General features: G+C 46.2%; 2 protein-coding genes across 16 annotated transcripts in view; one reads left to right on the forward strand and one right to left on the reverse strand.

Moving 5' to 3' along the window:
* Positions 1–16,960, reverse strand: part of PAX8 (paired box 8) — a 61,472-nt gene that overhangs the window by 32,623 nt on the left and 11,889 nt on the right. The window lies entirely within an intron of this gene.
* The window catches only part of LOC104664520, a 45,585-nt gene that overhangs the window by 14,443 nt on the left and 14,182 nt on the right, over positions 1–16,960 (forward strand). For 4 of the 10 annotated variants that reach the window (XR_004054200.1, XR_004054199.1, XR_004054197.1 and 1 more), the window contains 2 exons: positions 12,913–13,089; positions 15,147–16,694. Coding sequence is in view for 1 of the 10 variants with exons in the window: in XM_030920553.1 (XP_030776413.1) it covers positions 8,895–9,192; positions 12,913–13,058 (444 nt within the window). In the remaining 9 variants the exon portion in view is untranslated. Of the gene's footprint in view, positions 1–1,211; positions 9,193–11,668; positions 11,941–12,912; positions 13,090–15,146; positions 16,695–16,960 lie in introns of those variants that run through there. The other 6 variants (XR_004054205.1, XR_004054204.1, XR_004054203.1 and 3 more) reach the window with 4 other exon arrangements.

Raw genomic sequence — 16,960 nt, forward strand, 5'->3', positions numbered from 1 at the left:
AGAGCAAGACTCCATCTCAAAAAAAAAAAAAAAAAAAAAAAAAAAAGAAGAAGAAGATAGGGGGATCAGGATGGAGAAGTATTTATTTAGATAAACAAATCTTGCTATAAATGTAATGTTTTTCTAATTGGTAATATTCCCATGGTTGAATGTTATGACCCAAGCTTAGGACTAGGATATAGGAAGTGTTTTCTCAAACTTCAGTGTGTATCAGAATCACTTGGCAGTGAGCCTTATTAAAATACAGACTACTGAGCACAATGCCCTAAGTTTCTGAATCAGTAGGTCTGGGATTGAACTAAGAATTTATGTTTCTAAGAAGTTTCCACATGGTGTTAATGCTGCTAGGCCAGGGACACACTTTGAAAACCACTGGTTTAGTCCAGGTGATGGCTGGTAAATTAAACATAAGAGAATAACTCTTCATACTCCTCCAACATTCTTCTAAGAATAATAATGATAGTTTGTATATTATGGTTTTCATTTCTTTTCAACTCAAGACATTGACCAAGTGCCTATCATGACTCAGGTACAAAGCACTGGGAATACAACCTTGAACAAGACAAGAATCCTGGCCTTCAAGGAACTTCGAACCTTTTGGGGGATATGATAAGATACATTAGGAATCACCATGTTAATGGTGACCTTTCTTGAAGGATATGAGTCCAGGTGCTCGCGGAGCCCTGGTGGTTAGAGGGAAGTTGCAAGGAAGAGTATCTAGGAGGTAACTAGGCAAAGAATTTTCCTCAGGGGGAAGAAAATCCATGCGTAAAGTCTTGGTGCCTTCAAGAAATTGAAAGACATTTAGTGTGGCTGTAGGACAGGCAGGAAAGAGAATCTGGAAAGAGCCTGCTGGCTGCAGATGGAGATGGCCCCTATGGTTTGAGGTTTTGAGCTGAGTCCCTGTAATGGAAAGGCTTTTGTCTTTCCTGTGTCCGGTGTGGGGGAGTGGACTCTTCTGGGTGAGTCACCACCAAACGCCCAGAGGTGGGTGCAGTCTTCCTTCCTGCACTGGGGTGGGGGGACGATTGGTGCCCACTGTGCTGACCACCCTTTCATGCTGCTGCAGATGGGGTGGGCTTTGAGGTCGGAAGCCAAAAACAAGTAGGAGCCTCCTGGTTGGGCGGGAAGTGGGGTTGGGGGGAAGGTGTGACCCAGGAAGAGGTTTGAAGCCTCATAAGCAGACTCTTTGTATGTCTGAGAGATTGTGAGTGGGGAGGTGGGGTGGGTATGGGGGAGGAAGACAAGACCGCCTGGCCGGATGCAAGCAGGTTCCTGAGTGGAAGGTACTCAGACAGGAAATGCAAGCTTTCCTGTGGTCAGAGAGGACTTATCGTACAGTAAAGGGATTGGAGCTCAGCAAAGTCCTAGGTGAAGCTTGCTGTCCAGAAATGTATCCTTTTGAAAAGTGACCATTCAGGGAGGTCTTAGGACTTTGTTGGTAATTTATTCGTCCTTTATAGAGCTCCGAGTAGTTGGGATGGCAGAAAGAAAAGAGACAGTCATTGACCAAAATTCGTGTTACATGCACCAATATCCAAACCCTTAAGATGTGGAAATCCTTTCCCCATGTCCCTATAGTCCTTTGCACAAATTCCTATGATAGCACTGACCGCGTTGAACAGTAACTTTCTCTATTTGGGCTTCTTTATGAGTTACTCAAAGGCAGAGGCCCTGTCTTTGCCTACTGTAATTAGTGTTTTCGTATATACAAGTGGTAGAAAAATGGTTTACATTGGTTATGGTTGTTGCATGGATTCACACGATTCTGCATGATGGGACCCCCAAATCCCATGCTTCAGTACTTTCCCCTTTATCCTTTTGCTTTATCTTTTGCCACTCTGCGCAATCCTAAAGTAGCAATGGCTCAATGTGTTGTTCTGCAAAAATGTCCATTTAACTACCTGGGGCTTTTTGACACATAGAGTGTCAAGTTGGTGGTTGAGCCTTGGCAGGGCTATAGTGAGAGGTGCAGTGGCCTTTTTGGGTGCCCTCCAAATCATGCCAGGCCTATTCTCCTTCTACAAAGGAAAGGCCTTGTCCATACGAATCAGTCCCTGGCATTCTCGGCTTGGTGCTTTTCCCTTCCCCCGCTGCTCATTTGCAGGTCTGTGATCTCCATGTGCCACCTCCCAGCTAATCCTCTTGACTTGGTGCCTTTCTGGAGTAAAGGCCAGGGCCTGTGCCTCCAACTGCTCCTGAAGAAAGTGTCCCAGGACCATGGAATCCCAGTGTCCAAAGTCTGCACACCAGATCACGCCAGCATACATGAGGTTATGGGTTACCTGGACACATGAGACCCTTGGACTGGGTAAAAGGGGCTGGCATGCTGGAAAGCAGCATCCTGCATCTGCTGTTACCCCCAACTTGCTGCATGACCCTTGGTTATCTCTGTGTCTTATAGTTGTCTTCCTAAGGGAAACTGGAACAGAAAGACAGCAGCTAGGCAAAGCTGTGGCTTGTGTTTCTCATTGATCTCTTGCCCTTCTACCTGTTCTGGAATCCTACTCCATCAATTATCCTCTCATTTTAAAGCATTACTTACCTCTTCTTTTCTACCAGGTCCTTCCCCTAAACCTACAAATGGAATTAAAATAATCTATGTTGCCTCTCCAGCCCCTGACTTCAAAATAAATTAAACAAAAAAATTCTTCCCTTGACCATGATACTCTTCTTTCCTATTGTTTTCAACTAAATTTCTCAAAAAGCAGCCATACTTGCAGCCCATTCCTCCCTTCACATTCCGTGCTCAGCCTGCTCTGTGCCTCCTGCTTAGCATGTGCTTGGTGATGAGTGGCCATGGATGGACAGTGAGTGGTTGGAGGGTGCCATGTGTTCCCTCTTGAAGAGATTTTAGTGATTCCTTATACCTTCAGTCTAGGCTTTCTCTTTGCTTTAATGGGGTTCTCTTCCCTCATTTGCTCCATGACGTATGTTTTCTCCCTTCAGGCTTCTCTCAGTTCTCAGTGTTTCTCTCCCCCTTCATGGCCATCCTTGGTGATCCCACACACTCTCATTGTCGTACCTACTACCCATCTCCTGATGGCATCATGGGCATCCCAGGTAACCCCAGTCAGGTCTTTCCCCCAACTTTTGTTTTCAATTTCTATTGGAGATTTCCTCTTAGGTGATAAGGGGGCTCCTCCTCTAGTGTTGTCTTGGTTGGTAACAACACCAGCTGTCATGCAAGCTCAGGGCCTGCCCCTTCCACTCAGCCTCCTGCCACCTGCCACCACACTCTCTGTGCTGCACTGTCATCGATCTTCTGCACGACCTTGGAATTAACTGTGTCCCCAGCCTTGGGGCACTTGCACGTGCTGTTCCCTCCTCCTGGACATCTTGTCTCCCCGTCTTATCTAGTTAACTCCTGCTCATCCTTTATATTTCAACACTGAGTCATTTCCTCGGTGGCTTTGCTTTATCCTACAGAGTAGGTGCAGGCTTCTGTTTGGGTATTCTCATGACATGTTTTACCTTTCTTGAATGGCAGTCATAGAAATGTAGCACCAAATATAACTGCTGTTTGGAATCTGGTTGAAAATGAGAGGACGAAAATGTCTCATAGTCAAGGGAGGAATTTTGGGGAGAATGGGGAGGTATCATAGATAAATTTAATTGCATCTTTACGTCCAAATTTTTATTTTACATTTTTTGCATAACCATAACTGTATATGTATGAATCATAACTGTCTTCTCTCACCAGATTGAAAGCTCTATGAAGGCAAGACTTCTTTCATTTTGATCATTATTAAATTATATTAGATATTCAATAAACTTATGTCACATGAATCAACTAATCACCTTTATCTTTTTCCATTCTCCACATGAAATACTCACAAGACCACTTTTTACCTCCTAAATATTTACCTAACCAATATCTCCCTGCCTGTCCCCAGCATTCATTCGCTCATTCATTTATCCATTCTACATATATTTTTTATGCCTACCATGTAGCAAGCATTTTAATAGAACTGACTATATAGAATTGATTTCTACCTTCGTGGAGCTTCCAGGCTAGGGATAGGTAGGCTGAAGATGGGTATATTTAAAAAGTAAATACAGAAATAAATGTGTAATTACTACTTGGAATAAGTGCTAAGAAGAACACAACAAGGTGCAGTGTTAAAAAATAATGGGGTGGGGGTGCAAGAGAAAATGAGTTCAAGCTGATTAGGAAGATGTCTCTAAATGACATGTAACCTGCGTGGAAGGTGAGTAGGAGTTAACTACTCACCTGGACTCATTGGTCTCCACATCCAACCTTGCTCAAGTGAACCTTTGCTACCCAGCTAGGGAGCAACACATCTAAACCCTAGTCTGGCCATATCACTCCCATATTTAAGAATCCTTGCAAGACATGGCATCATTTTCTTCATGGCAAAGCCCAAGCTACTAAATCTTGAAGTCAATGCCCACTACCACCTGATCCTGACTTAGTGTTCAAGCCTCATTTCTTACCTGTGTGAGCGTTGAACCTGATGCCCTAACAACACAAAATTGTTTGCCATTCTTTTGCCACATCTGAATCCTCTCCTGGGTCCTTGACTGTGTCCTCCATGCCTGGAGTGCCCGTCCTCACTTTCTCCTGATTGATTTCCATTCATGCCTTAGGAGTCAGTTCAGGAAGCTCCCTCCTACAGTAAGTCTTCCCTGGCTTTCCCTGCCTGCTCTCTTTGGTCCTTTCTTTTAAATAAGCCAGGACATAATCTCATTAAGCAGAATGTAAGTGCCTGTTGGTTATTAAAAGGAAAGAAGAAAGGAAAGAGGGGAGGAAGGAAGGAAGGGAGGGAGGGAGGAAGGAAAGGAGGAAGGGAGTAAGGGAGGAAGGAAGGAAGGAAGGAAGAAAAAAAGAGAGAAGGAGGAAGAGAGGGATAGAGGGAGGGAGGAAGGGAAGGAGAGAGGAAGATCTGCAAGTTTAGCGAAGCCCACACCTTATTTGCCTTAAACAGAATTCTGTTTTCCACAGACACATATACTTATAGAAATGAGTTATTTAAAGAGGATGGTCCAGATTCCACAGTCAAAAAAAAAAAAAAAAAAAGAGAGAGAGAGAGGTTTGCCCTGCTTCTGAAGGAGTCAGGATATGAATGCAGAGGTCTTCCTGTTGGCTTACATATCAGATCTTCAATGTCAACAATAAATGTGTGAGCACTTGCCAGGCTCACACTGTTGAGAACACCTTTATGGTTGAATGTGGCAGTGTGTTCTGCAGGAGTCCTCTGTGAGATTAGTGCTACTCTTGCCATTTTACACCACTAAGGAAACTATCACTGACTCTAGTCTTCGGATTCTGAGCCAAGAAGTCTTTTTCTTCTAGCCTTGGCCATAGAGACTCTATGGAGAATAATGGGAGGTGATCTACACAGACTCCTCCCTCACTGGGTTGATAGCTTTGTTGGGAAGATTTTAACATCCATCAAGGGAAAAAACCACCAGAGACAGCTCAAGTTAGGGAGGCAGAGGGTTAGCAGCAAATGCTACTCCTCGTTAGAACTCAGGAATTCCAGACTTGGAGATACCATGAGAAGTTTCTGACTCATGACTGTGTGGGCCATGCTGCATGCATATGCCTGCCAGGGCTCAATCAGAAAAAAAAAAAAAGTGGTCTCCAGTTCTCATTGCCAAGGAGCTCAGTACTGTGTTCAAGGCCAAGGACATGATCAATCCAGTCTTAGAATCTGGTTTCCTCAGATCTCTTCTGGTATCAGCCAGGGCTTGATCAGAGGACAGAAACCTTCCAAGGTATTTCAACAAAGGGGCTTTAATATGGGGAATTGTTGTCTGGTGTTGGAGGGCTGTAAGAGCACAAAGGAAGCACTGAAATAACCCAGAGATAGTAGCTACAGGAAGCAGCAACTACCCCTTGGGCTGGAGGAAGCAAAAGGAAGAAACTGGAGTTATCAGAATACATGCTTAGAGGAAGGGCCTGCGGAGCTGGGACTTGGATCTCCGAAGGGCTGGCACATTGTGGCTGTTGCCGGGGGGCATGTGCGACTGGCTCTGGGAGAGCTGAGAGCTGGAATCTGATTCAACTACTGCTACTGAGGTATTGGCCGACAAGAGCCACATACAACAACAAGAAGAAAGTCCTTCCACTATCCTTTAAACTTCTACTACTTGCCAGGTGGCCCATTTATCAGTCCCTCGTGTGTGTGTGTGTGCACGTACATATATATAAAATACATATAGAATATATATATTATATATGAAATATATATTCCTGTATAGTATATGTGGAGTATATATAATATGTATAGAATATACATAATAACACCCAAACTGAGAGGTAGCTTTCAAATCTGTCCTCTTGCCCTGATGAGTGGGTGAGGCTCATGTGTTCATTTATTTTCATTCCTTGAAGCTATATGGAGGAGAGAGTCAGAAACCCCTGCTTCACCTCTGACTAACTTATGACTTTGGCATGAATTTCTGTCACTTCTTTCTGTCTTTCCTTCTAGGTGTGTCCAATGATCTAAATAACATGGTGCACGTGTAGCACCTGACACAGGACCTGGGCTTCAGTAGACCCTCCACAAATGTTAGCCATTACCCTCACCACCGAGACCCACCATTTCCATACCAGACACTGCTCCAGGTTCTGGGGACATAGGGGGATGAAGACAGATGGGTCTCCCCTCTTGGAGGTTATGGTTTTATGGGAAGATTCTTTTTATAATGATTTCAAGTTAATTAACTTATTTATTAGCAAATGGCAAAGCTCCCCAACTCCTATCTGCCCCTCTTCTTGCCTGGATTGATTTCTCTTCTAACTCTTCCAAAATCCTTAGTAATGATAAAAGGGCAGGGTTCTGGGATGCTTGGAGGGGCAGGAAATAATCCCAGCTCCTTCTTTCCCCTTCTGGCGCCCATGACTAGGCTGTTACTGATTGACTCCTGGCTTGTTATTGTTGCTGTGTGCTGGTCTTTGGGGCTCTGTTTCCCTCGTGGAGTGTCTATGCTCTTTAATGCAGCCAAGGAGGACCCTAAGATGTGAGGCCATGAGGACCAACTCCAGCTCCTTGTCTACTACACTCTGAAGCTCAGGCAGATATAAGAGGGTCTTCCAATAGAATATAAAATTTGGCTTCCCTAGATGCTTCTGCCTTAGATCAGCCCAGAGGGTGGCTGTGGTGGAGGGCTTAGCACTATTCTTTCATCCCCAGTAGGGACAGGGAGCTGGGGAGGGACAGGGGAGGGACAGGGGAGGGGAGATAGAGGATGGATACAGAGGTTTCCTTTGGATTAGACTCTATCTGGGAGAGAATCAAACTAGGCTCGTATTTCACCAATGTTGGACCTAAAAGAAGAGGAAAGAGGGGGGGGAAGGAGGGAGGAAGGGCTATCTTTAGTACCCAGCCCCTCTTCCGCATTAGTCAATGCCTAAGAATAATAATTATAGTCAGTATAATGGGAGGTGCTTATTTTGGGGCCAAACTGAGTATTTTACATGCATCTTTTCAATTAATTCTTACAACAACCCTTTGAAGAATGACGTACATTATCCCCATTTTACAAATGAGAAGATGAGGAGCAGAGACGGCATGTAACAGGTTCAAGGCTCCACCCTTACAAAGTGGCATGACTGAGATTCAAGCTGAGAGCGCTCAGATGCCGTAGTGCTCTGCACTGCTTACTTTTGCCCACCCACCTCCAGTGCCACCCCTGGCAGCAGCACTGTATTCCAAGAATAGCCAGACCTCTCCCTAAGAACGAATATGCCCTTCCGTCACCTACCAAGTATGGGTGCTTTCCAAAACTCACTTCCAAATCCTCTCTAGCTTTTCATTATCTTGGGGCCTAATTTTTCCTCTTTAAATTTTCTCCAGTCAGAGAGGGCACCTAATTTCTTTATTTCCCTTCACTCTTGCGCAGTGGCTGGTTGTCCTCCATTCTCTTTGTTTACATCCATTGCTGCCTCCTTTCTTCGCAGTCTTTCCCGCTCTGGGTTTGCATCCCTGCCCTCGGTGTCTCCCAATTTCCTTGCTTTCTTTTATTTCCCTCCTGCTTGCTGCCTCCCCAGTTCTTACCAGCTCTCTGTCCCAGTCCTTTCCTGTCAAAGATGGCAGACTCCTCCAATGCCACCGATCCCCTACCCATCTGCCTGTAGTCTTCCCTTCTCTCTCCCTCCCCGCTGGCTCTTTTGGCCATCCCCCTTCCCTGCATAATCTTTATTGCTTGCATGACTGCTCAGGTTCTTTATCCCATCTTCCCCTCAAAGGCATTCGTAGCTCCGCTGTTATTCTTGTATTAGCATTGAACCCATTAAAGCTAATTTGTTTGCCCTAATCTCCATTTATTTTTCCCTAGTTGATATTAGATTTCCCTTTCTATTGCTCCAGCATGATTTTCTCTTTGTCTTCCTAATGGTCTACCCCCCTCTCTCTTCCTCTATTAATCTGGTTGGCTTCACTGTGTGGTTTCAAGGCCTTTCTCCGCCTCCCCCAGCCCTTAGATTAACCCTGTCACCTCCCTCCCAGGAAGGGCTTCAGTGTGTGGATTTCTAGGGATGGAGCTGCTTCAGATGTCAATAGACCTCTAAGCTCCTTAAGAAAACTACTGTTTGACATGAGGCCCTGCCTTTTGCTGGAGCCAGGCTGGAGGCCTTGGGAGCACAGGGGCCAGAGAGCTTGAGGCAAGTGGGACACACTTGCCTGCTCTGAGCCCAAAGGTCACCAAGTCCAAGGGTTCCCTGGGTAGGGTCGCCTTTGGTGCTGTCTCAGAGATTTCTGGAGGTCTTTTCAAGCTGTCTAAGATCCTATAAATTATATTAGCAATATAAGGGATATAAAGTAACAGCAGATGGGCCACTTTCTCCCTCTGAGACTGGGCACTATTTCCCAAGCAGGGGACTCCCTTCCTTTCCTTCCTGCAGGAGTGACGCTCCCCCTCTGTGGATGTGGCTTTGTGTATGGCTACTCCACACCCTGCACTCTGGCCTTCAGAAGCCCAGGGAGAGAAGCCAACCAGGAGCAACCTTCCAGAACCTTCTCCATCCTCCCACCGACCTCCCCAGCCCCTGTCCTGTCTCTGAATCTCGTTGTCAAGTTCTTCCTCCAGACGCCTGGCTCCTTGAGGGGAGGTGCAGCTTTTATCTGACCATGCAGACGTGCTTTGTGGTAGGTAGAGCAGTGCTTTCCTCCTCCCAACTGCACCCTGGAATCACCTGGAGAGTCCAGAAACTTCCCGCCTCAGGTCAGTTCAGTCAGAATCTTTTGGCATAGCATCCCTGAATCTGTATTTTTAAAAATCTCCCCTGTTGATAGCCTAGAGTTTATATCTACTCTGTGGATGTCAACAAACACTTATTGAAAGCAATAATTAATTGATTAAACATGAACTTCTAGTCAGGGGTGGCAAATGGAGCTTCCCAGTGATCCCTGCAGGTTTACTAGAGGTCATTCTTCCCAGATCCTTCCCACTGAGCTTCCTAGACACTTGCAGACTCCTGGCATCACACACCAGGGCTGTGGAAGGGCCCTCTAGGCTGCAGAAGAAAGGTCCTGGGTCTCTGCATTTGGGGAGGGAAACAGACAAGGCAGGTATGGCAGCACCTGCCGAACATGTGTTTAGATGCTTAGCGACTGTACAAGTTACTGCGCTAAACCCTCAACTCCCCCTGAGGTCAGAGGCCTGTGGCTATTAATGCTTTTTTTTAACGGGTTGATATTAAAGCAATTTTCAGTACATTAGATTTCAATTCAGTGAGCACCCACTCTGTGTATAATAATATTCCAGGCTGCGTGTATGTGGAGAGATGGCTTCTGAGTAGAAGACAGTTCTTGCCCTTGAGAAACTTACAAGTTAATAGTCCCTGACATGTTATAGAACCTTAAAGCTTTTCAACCCATTTACATGCACTATCTCCTTCCATTCTGTCCACAGATAGCTCCGTGGAATATCTGTGGAGGTGTGTATGTGGGTGTCTGTGTGAATGTGTGTATGAATGAGTGGGTGTGTGCATGTGTGAGTATGTGTGTATGTTGGGGATGGGGATGGATAGTAAAGGACATAAACTACTATTAGGTTCTACAGCTCAAAGTTGTAATGCTATAAATGTGAGTTTAGTGGGCAGTGATTTAAAAATCACCCAGAGATGGGTAAGGAGGGAAATAGAGGGGGGTGAGAAGAACCCCTGCTGAGGGCAGGAAACCATGAGAGTAAGGGTGGGTAGTGAGGAGGGAGAGAAGGGGGAACAGGAAGGAAACAACAGCTGTAATTGGGGTAACTGCAGAGACTGAGAGGCTGGAGGAACCAGGGAATCCTGAATATAATGAAGTCGCATAAAGATGCCTCCCTCACCCGGATAGCTGAACTAAATGACCTCTAAATTTCTTTTGAACGCTGGGATTCTTTGCTTCTGAGATCTTAACTAAGATACAACCTGATGGGCTTGACTAGCTCATGGAGGAGGCATTTGTAAAGGGTGGGTTTTAGCCTGAATTAGGGTACATTGAGAGAGAGAGAGTGTGTGTGTGTGTGTGTTTTGTGTGTCTGTGTGTGTGTGCATGTGTGTGTGTGTGTGTGAGAGAGAGAGAGAGAGAGAGAGAGAGACTGTGTGTGTGAGTTGCAGAGTCTTCAAGGTGGGGGTCAGAAGGAGGGCCTGGCCATCCTGGGGATCATAACAGGTAAGAACAAATGAAGAGGAACCATCTTTTTGAGCGACACACAGGAGAAAAATCTGTGACAAAACCGTGCATCTGTTGTTTCCACACCTGTCGACAGCAGGCACCATGGTAAAGGAGATTATCCACTCTAAAGGCTGCCCTCACCGCTGCAGAAGGAAAGGGGAAGGGACAGAGGCCAACAGATGCAGCCTGCAGGCTGTGGTTTCTGGAGAGGGAACTGGGGGTGCTGAGAATTAGGAGGCCTAGGTTCTGCCCACTCTGTGACGATGCCAGTCTGTGCCTCAGTTTCTTCATCTGGCTTGACAGAAGCAGATGATCCTTCCAGTCCTAATGTCTACAACTCTGGGACTGCCCTCAGCCAGGGAACAGAGGCCAGAAACCCCCAGAAGCTGATACAGAGAGAGCTCTAGAGGGAAACATTGAGTAACCTTCCTATGTGACAAAACACCAGTGGTGACACTGGGGGTGCCATAAGATGAGGGAAGGTAGCACACAGTGGGGCCTATGGGCTGCCACATGACTTGGATGGTGACAAAGTGGGCTGCTGCGGCTCACAGACTATGAAAGTAGATGTGCACAGTGTCTATGGAGTGGCAGAGTTGCAAGGCACCCTTCTGAGAGGATCCTTGACTGGGAAGGAGAGGTGACTTGTCTAATGTCACAGACTCACCTCATGGCAGAGCCAAGAAAGAACCTCAGTGTTCTGACCTAAATTCCTGTCTAAGCCCTTTGGGAGCTTAGTGCCTTCTTGGCCGGGGCCATGTTGGCAGAGTGGAGGAAGGTGGTGAGGTTTGCACCGAACATGTCCTGAAGCAAGGCATGCCCTGAAAGATTTTAGGTTTTTTTGTTTTTGTTTTTGTTTTTTTTTTGAGACAGTTTCACTCTTTCATCCAGGCTGGAGTGAAGTGGTGCGATCTCAGCTCACTGCAACTTCCGCCCCACCCAGGTTCAAGCAATTCTCCTGCCTCAGCCTCCCAAGAAGCTGGGATTATAGGTGCCCACCACCACACCCAGCTAATTTTTGTATTTTTAGTAGAGACAGGGTTTTGTCATGTTGGCCAGGCTAGTCTCGAACTCCTGACCTCAGGTGATCTACCTACCTCAGCCTCCCAAAGTGTTAGAATTATAGGCATGAGCCACTGCACCTGGCCGATTTTAGGTTCTTGTATCAGCTTGATTGCTTGTCATTTTTGTTTTCTTAAGTGTTTTTTATCTTTTGTAGAGATGTGATTTTGCCGTGATGCTCAGGCTGGTCTTGAACTCCTGGGCTCAAGAAATCTTCTGGCCTCAGTCTCCCAAAGTGCTGGGATTACAGGTGTGAGCCACCATGCCTGGCCTTTTCTAAGTGTTGAACCTGGACTTGAGGCTCTCTTTGGGGGATTCTGGCTTGGGATGGGGAGTCCCCTTGTCTGTTGGAGCAATAGGAAAGGCTCTGGAAGATGGATGTCACCTTCACCTTCTCTTTCTCTCAGCCCCAAATCAGAGCTTCTGCAGCTGGTGTTGCTCAGACCCAAAGCAGCTGAGGGTCAAGCAGGGCTGGGTGGGGACTGAAATGGACTAAGGACACACAATACTCAGGTGTCATGAATTGAATAGTCCCCTCCCCTGTCTCCACCCACCACTCTAGTACCTGGGAAACAAGGTCTTTGCAGATGATCTAGTTAAGGCGAGGTCATTAGGGTGGGCCTAATCCAATATGATCAAGTCCTTGTGTAAAGGGGAGATTTGGAGACAGAGATAAAGTGAGAAAGTCATATGAATATCAGAGTTATGCTGTCACAAGCCAAGGAATGCCAAAACCTTCTAGCAAACCACCAGAAGCTACGAGGAAGACACAGAACAGATTCTCCTCCAGCCTCAGAAGGAAACAACTCTTCTGACCCCTTGATTTGACACTTTTGGCTTCCAGAACTGTGAGACAATAAATTTCTGTTATTTAAGCCCTCCAGTTTGTAGTACTTTGTCACTGCAGCCCTAGCAAACGCATGCACAGATCAATAGAGCTTTAGAGCTTTAGCCCTGAATTTCACACAGCAGGCTTGGGCAGCCCCTGGAGGCTGCTCTCCTAGGGTAACTGGCTGCCCCGCCAGTTCCCTCCAAATGACTCTTAAGTATAAGGCAGGTTCAGTCAGTCAAGCAGAGGGTAAAATACTTTCTAACATCTCACCTTCTTTTGGTGAACCTGTTTCTCTTGACATTACTATCCTTGCTACGGAGTCATCATCTTGTTCTCCATTTGTGATCCTTGCATCATGTGGCAGTGTTTTTTGTTTGTTTGTTTTTTCAGTGAAAGAACATCAGTGTATCAGCACAGCAAAGCCTCCACATGCCAGGCTGGGTTCCCTCCAATTACCAAGACCTCCGGGCTTCTCCTCCTTTCAAGAACTTTATGACCCTGGATCCAGTCTAAACGTTGGTTATGCACTCACCTGACATCCACAGGGCCCTTCCAAAGTGCTGTCAGGTAAGTGATTCTTAAATTTAGTTCAACAGATACCAGTCAGGTCTTGGTTGCATCAGGGATGGGTTTTCACAACAATCTCATGAGGTAGGTGGGGCTGGCCCTTTGCCCCATTTTATAGATAAAGATGCATCTTGGAGGCTCAAATGGCCTGTGCACAGCCTGTTCGGGGCAGACCTGAGACTGCATTCAAATCTGATCTGCTTCTATCCACAGTCAAATGGGAGATCTCTGGGAGGAGGCACAGTGCAAAAAGAAGGGCTGTGCCCACAGCAGGCAGGCATGAGGGACTCCACATGGGAAAGACTGTGGGTGGGCTGTAGATCAATGTTTCTTAAATGCTGATCATAAAAGAATCCCTGGGAGCTTGTGAAGGATACAGATGCCAGGGCTCCATATTTGCTAACAAAATCCCAGGAGGTTCTGATATAGACCGCACTTGAGAAACGCTTATGTAAAGCCAAGAAAGAAGAAGAAGCAGGAGAAGGAGAAGGAGAAGGAGAAGGAGAAGAAGAAGGAAGTAAGGAAGAAGGAGAGGAAAAAAGAAGAAAAGAAAGATCCATTTAACAAATACTTGTGAAGTACCTAGTATATGTCTACTATGTGCTAGATATTGTTTGGAGTTGTATTCCCAGTCTGTGGGAATTACAGGAATCTTGTAATCTTTTATCCTCACAGATGCTCTCACCCTAAATCTGACCAATTACCCTGCCAAGTCAACACCCAGCATCCACTAGGAAGGTCCCTTGCTGGTTCAGAACTCCCCAGACTTGCCAGTGTTTTTTACTCCCAGTGCCCATTGCTGCTCAACCTGGCTATCTGGCCTTCAAGCACAGGCTTCTGTGCCTGCAAGATGCCCCTAGGACCAGGCACGTATCTCAGTGGGGCAGCTCTGGCCTCAATGGCTGCATAAGGTTCCCTCAAAGACTGCATTTCTCGTTTTCTCAGTTCCCTTATTGCCAATTATTATAAAGAAAATAGAAAACTGATTGTGGCAATATCATGGGAAAGGATCAGGTGTATTTCATGTTGGAAAAACTTCATATACAAAACTCAAATGTGCAAGTTGGGTCAACCAAGGAAGCAATAAAAAATGTTATTTGAGAATTAGGTGAAAAACAGCAGCCCAGACATTTGCGGAGTCCTCACTCCTCCTGTAGGATTTTGTGTAAGGTGCTGGGGATAGAGAGAAATCTGAAAGGATTCTTGTTCTTTCTAGCTCAGAGGCAGGTTGTCACGATAAGAAGCCAAGTGACATTTGTTGGAACAGGTACTAAGTACCCGGGGAGTGGAGCAGAGCAGGTGCAGTGGAAAGTCAGACAGGATGGTCACTAAAGGTAGAGGGTATCTAAAAAGGTCTCAAGAAGAAGGTGGAGCTTGACTGAGGCTTTGTCAAGGAAGTGGGGGTGGGAAGGGTGTTCCAGGCAGCTGCATTGAATGGGCAGAAACACAGAGGTGAGAATGTACATGGTGTATTTTGGAAACAATGACTAGTTGGCTGGAACCATGGGTTTGCATACTGGAAATAGTGAGAAATAGGGCCATGGAGGTAGGAGAAAGTCTTCTCAGATTGTACATCAGCAGTTTGCCTGAAAATACTTGTTAATGATTGGATTAAAAGGAAGTGCAAGGAGAAATCTGATTATTTTGGAAAATCACCAGGCTAAGTTTGTCTGAAACAGAGCCAAGAGAGGAGAGAAACCAGCACATTTTGATAAAGCGAATAACCTAACTATCATAGATTATTGCCATGGCTTTTCCACTTAATAAAAGCACTGCAAAGCCTGAAGACAACAGAGTCAGTAGGTATGCAGCTGTGGCAAGACAGCCAAGAAGGATATGAAAACTGCCAACAACAGAAGCTTGAGGTCAAGCCAGGGGAGGGTGGAAGTTTCATGCACAAGTGAATAAAATGCCCTAAAACATATACATCGAGTGCACTTTACTCAGACGTTCTGATGGCACACTGGAATTAACACCATAGCTTAGCTTCTCTTGTCAAAGCCCCCACAGTTGGGCTGAACCCTGAGCATGTTCCCATTGCTGTCTCCTTCACCCAGGGCTGACTGCTGGTGCCTGGAACCTGTACATGCTCCTGGGACTCCGCATCTCTGCTGGGGTTGGTTTCCCCTCTGAGCCACCTTATGGAATCCCACCCTGACCTGGTCACAGCTCAGCATGCCTCCTTCTCCTACTTGCTCAGCATTTTGTGTCTATCTGGACTGAAGCCTTTGCTTTCTCTCTGTGATTGTGGTGAAAGTTCAGTTTGCTTTCCTGTCTCTAGAATGTCAGCACGAAGGCCGAGGCATGGTCTCCTGAATTCCATAACCCCAAAGCCTAACTCCCTGCCGGCCACACTGAGGGTCTCAGTAGACATTGACATACTAAATTGAATAGTTGAGTAATAATGCTCTTTGAAATAATTTGGAGTTAGATCTTGAGGCTTGTGTGGCCAGGGGATACATAATTGGGTGAGGGCACATCATAAAAACTGAAGGTAACTGAGCATGCCAGCGGTTGGGGTGAGAAATTTGCGTGCAGCACTCCAGACACAGAGGCAGCAAAGCCCAAGTGCTGGGGAGTCAGAGTGAGAGAGTAAAGGGGCACTCAGTGCTTCTTTAGGAGCTGGATCAAAACCTGAGATGATCTGGCCACATGGTGCAGACTGAGCACACACTTGGGAGAGAAATGGGCCAGGAGGAGAGGAGAGAGGTTCACCACAGGACAGTGGATGGCTGGGAATAGAAGCCCTCTCCATGGTGGACCAAGAAGTCTGTGCAGCTGAGAACAAGACAAAAGAAGTAATGATTTCTATGGATAGCTGGGATGGAAACCTCAAGGGTGACAGGGTCTTTAAAGGAAATCTCAAGGAGGGCATCATGTTCCAGGTGTGCTCCAGGGATGCTGAGTAAGAAAATGCCACTTTTTCCGTGTGTGTCTTTACTCTGCCACAAGGCACCTGGGCTCCTAAGTGACCAACACACACATGCTATACTGGTGCCAGGAAAGAAGGGTGTTTTGCTGGGAAAGTCAAGGTGAGAGGAGGGGCCAGGACTTGGCTCCGTTCTTTGAAGGGTGACAGTGCAAATTCTCCATGCTGGGGATCCTACTGATGGATGGAGGCATGTCGATGTCATCATTTCACAGAGTGGGGAGCTATGGCCACTATGTGACTATCACGCAAGTCTAGCCTCACGTCAGCTGGACACCCACTGTTCTGACACTTGTCAGCAGATGGGGCACCCAGAAGGTCACGGTGTTCTGCAAAGAATGCCACAAAACAGTGAGCTCAGTGTCTTGAAAATCATAATGTTTTGCTAAGTCCAATCCCAGATCCTAAAAAAAAATACGAGGTAGAGGCAATTGAACAAAAACAATTTACATGTTAAACTTGAAGATAAGTACAAGTGTGCCTTTTTCCTACCACTGTTGTTCAGTTTTGTTATATTGACGAGCACCTCTGCCCACCCTATAGGGTAACACTGTTTGAGAATCACTGATTTATGAAAGTTATATAAATATTGGCTGATCAAATGTACAAAATATGCATGATGGCACCATAATGTGTGTAATAGTGACAAATGCAGTTCACGTGGGTGCCAAAACAAGCTTGGGGTTGTGCATGAGACTGAGGTTTGCGTTCACACTTCTGCTTTACAGTGTAGTAGACAGAGCATGCCTGAACTGCCTGGGGCTGAGGGGGTCTCAGGCGCAGAGTTGCCCGGGAATTCTGAGCAAGGGCAGAATGTTAGAGAGAATATCCTGAGCTGAGCAGAGAAGCCCGTCCATGCTAGCTGGCAACCACCTGCCTTCAGTGCTTCATTCTTGGGGGACCTTGAGGTCAGTCCTGGAGTGGATGAGTCCTGCCACTACT

This window comes from Rhinopithecus roxellana, chromosome 17, assembly GCF_007565055.1.
Source record: "Rhinopithecus roxellana isolate Shanxi Qingling chromosome 17, ASM756505v1, whole genome shotgun sequence".
Taxonomy (NCBI): Eukaryota; Metazoa; Chordata; class Mammalia; order Primates; family Cercopithecidae; genus Rhinopithecus; species Rhinopithecus roxellana.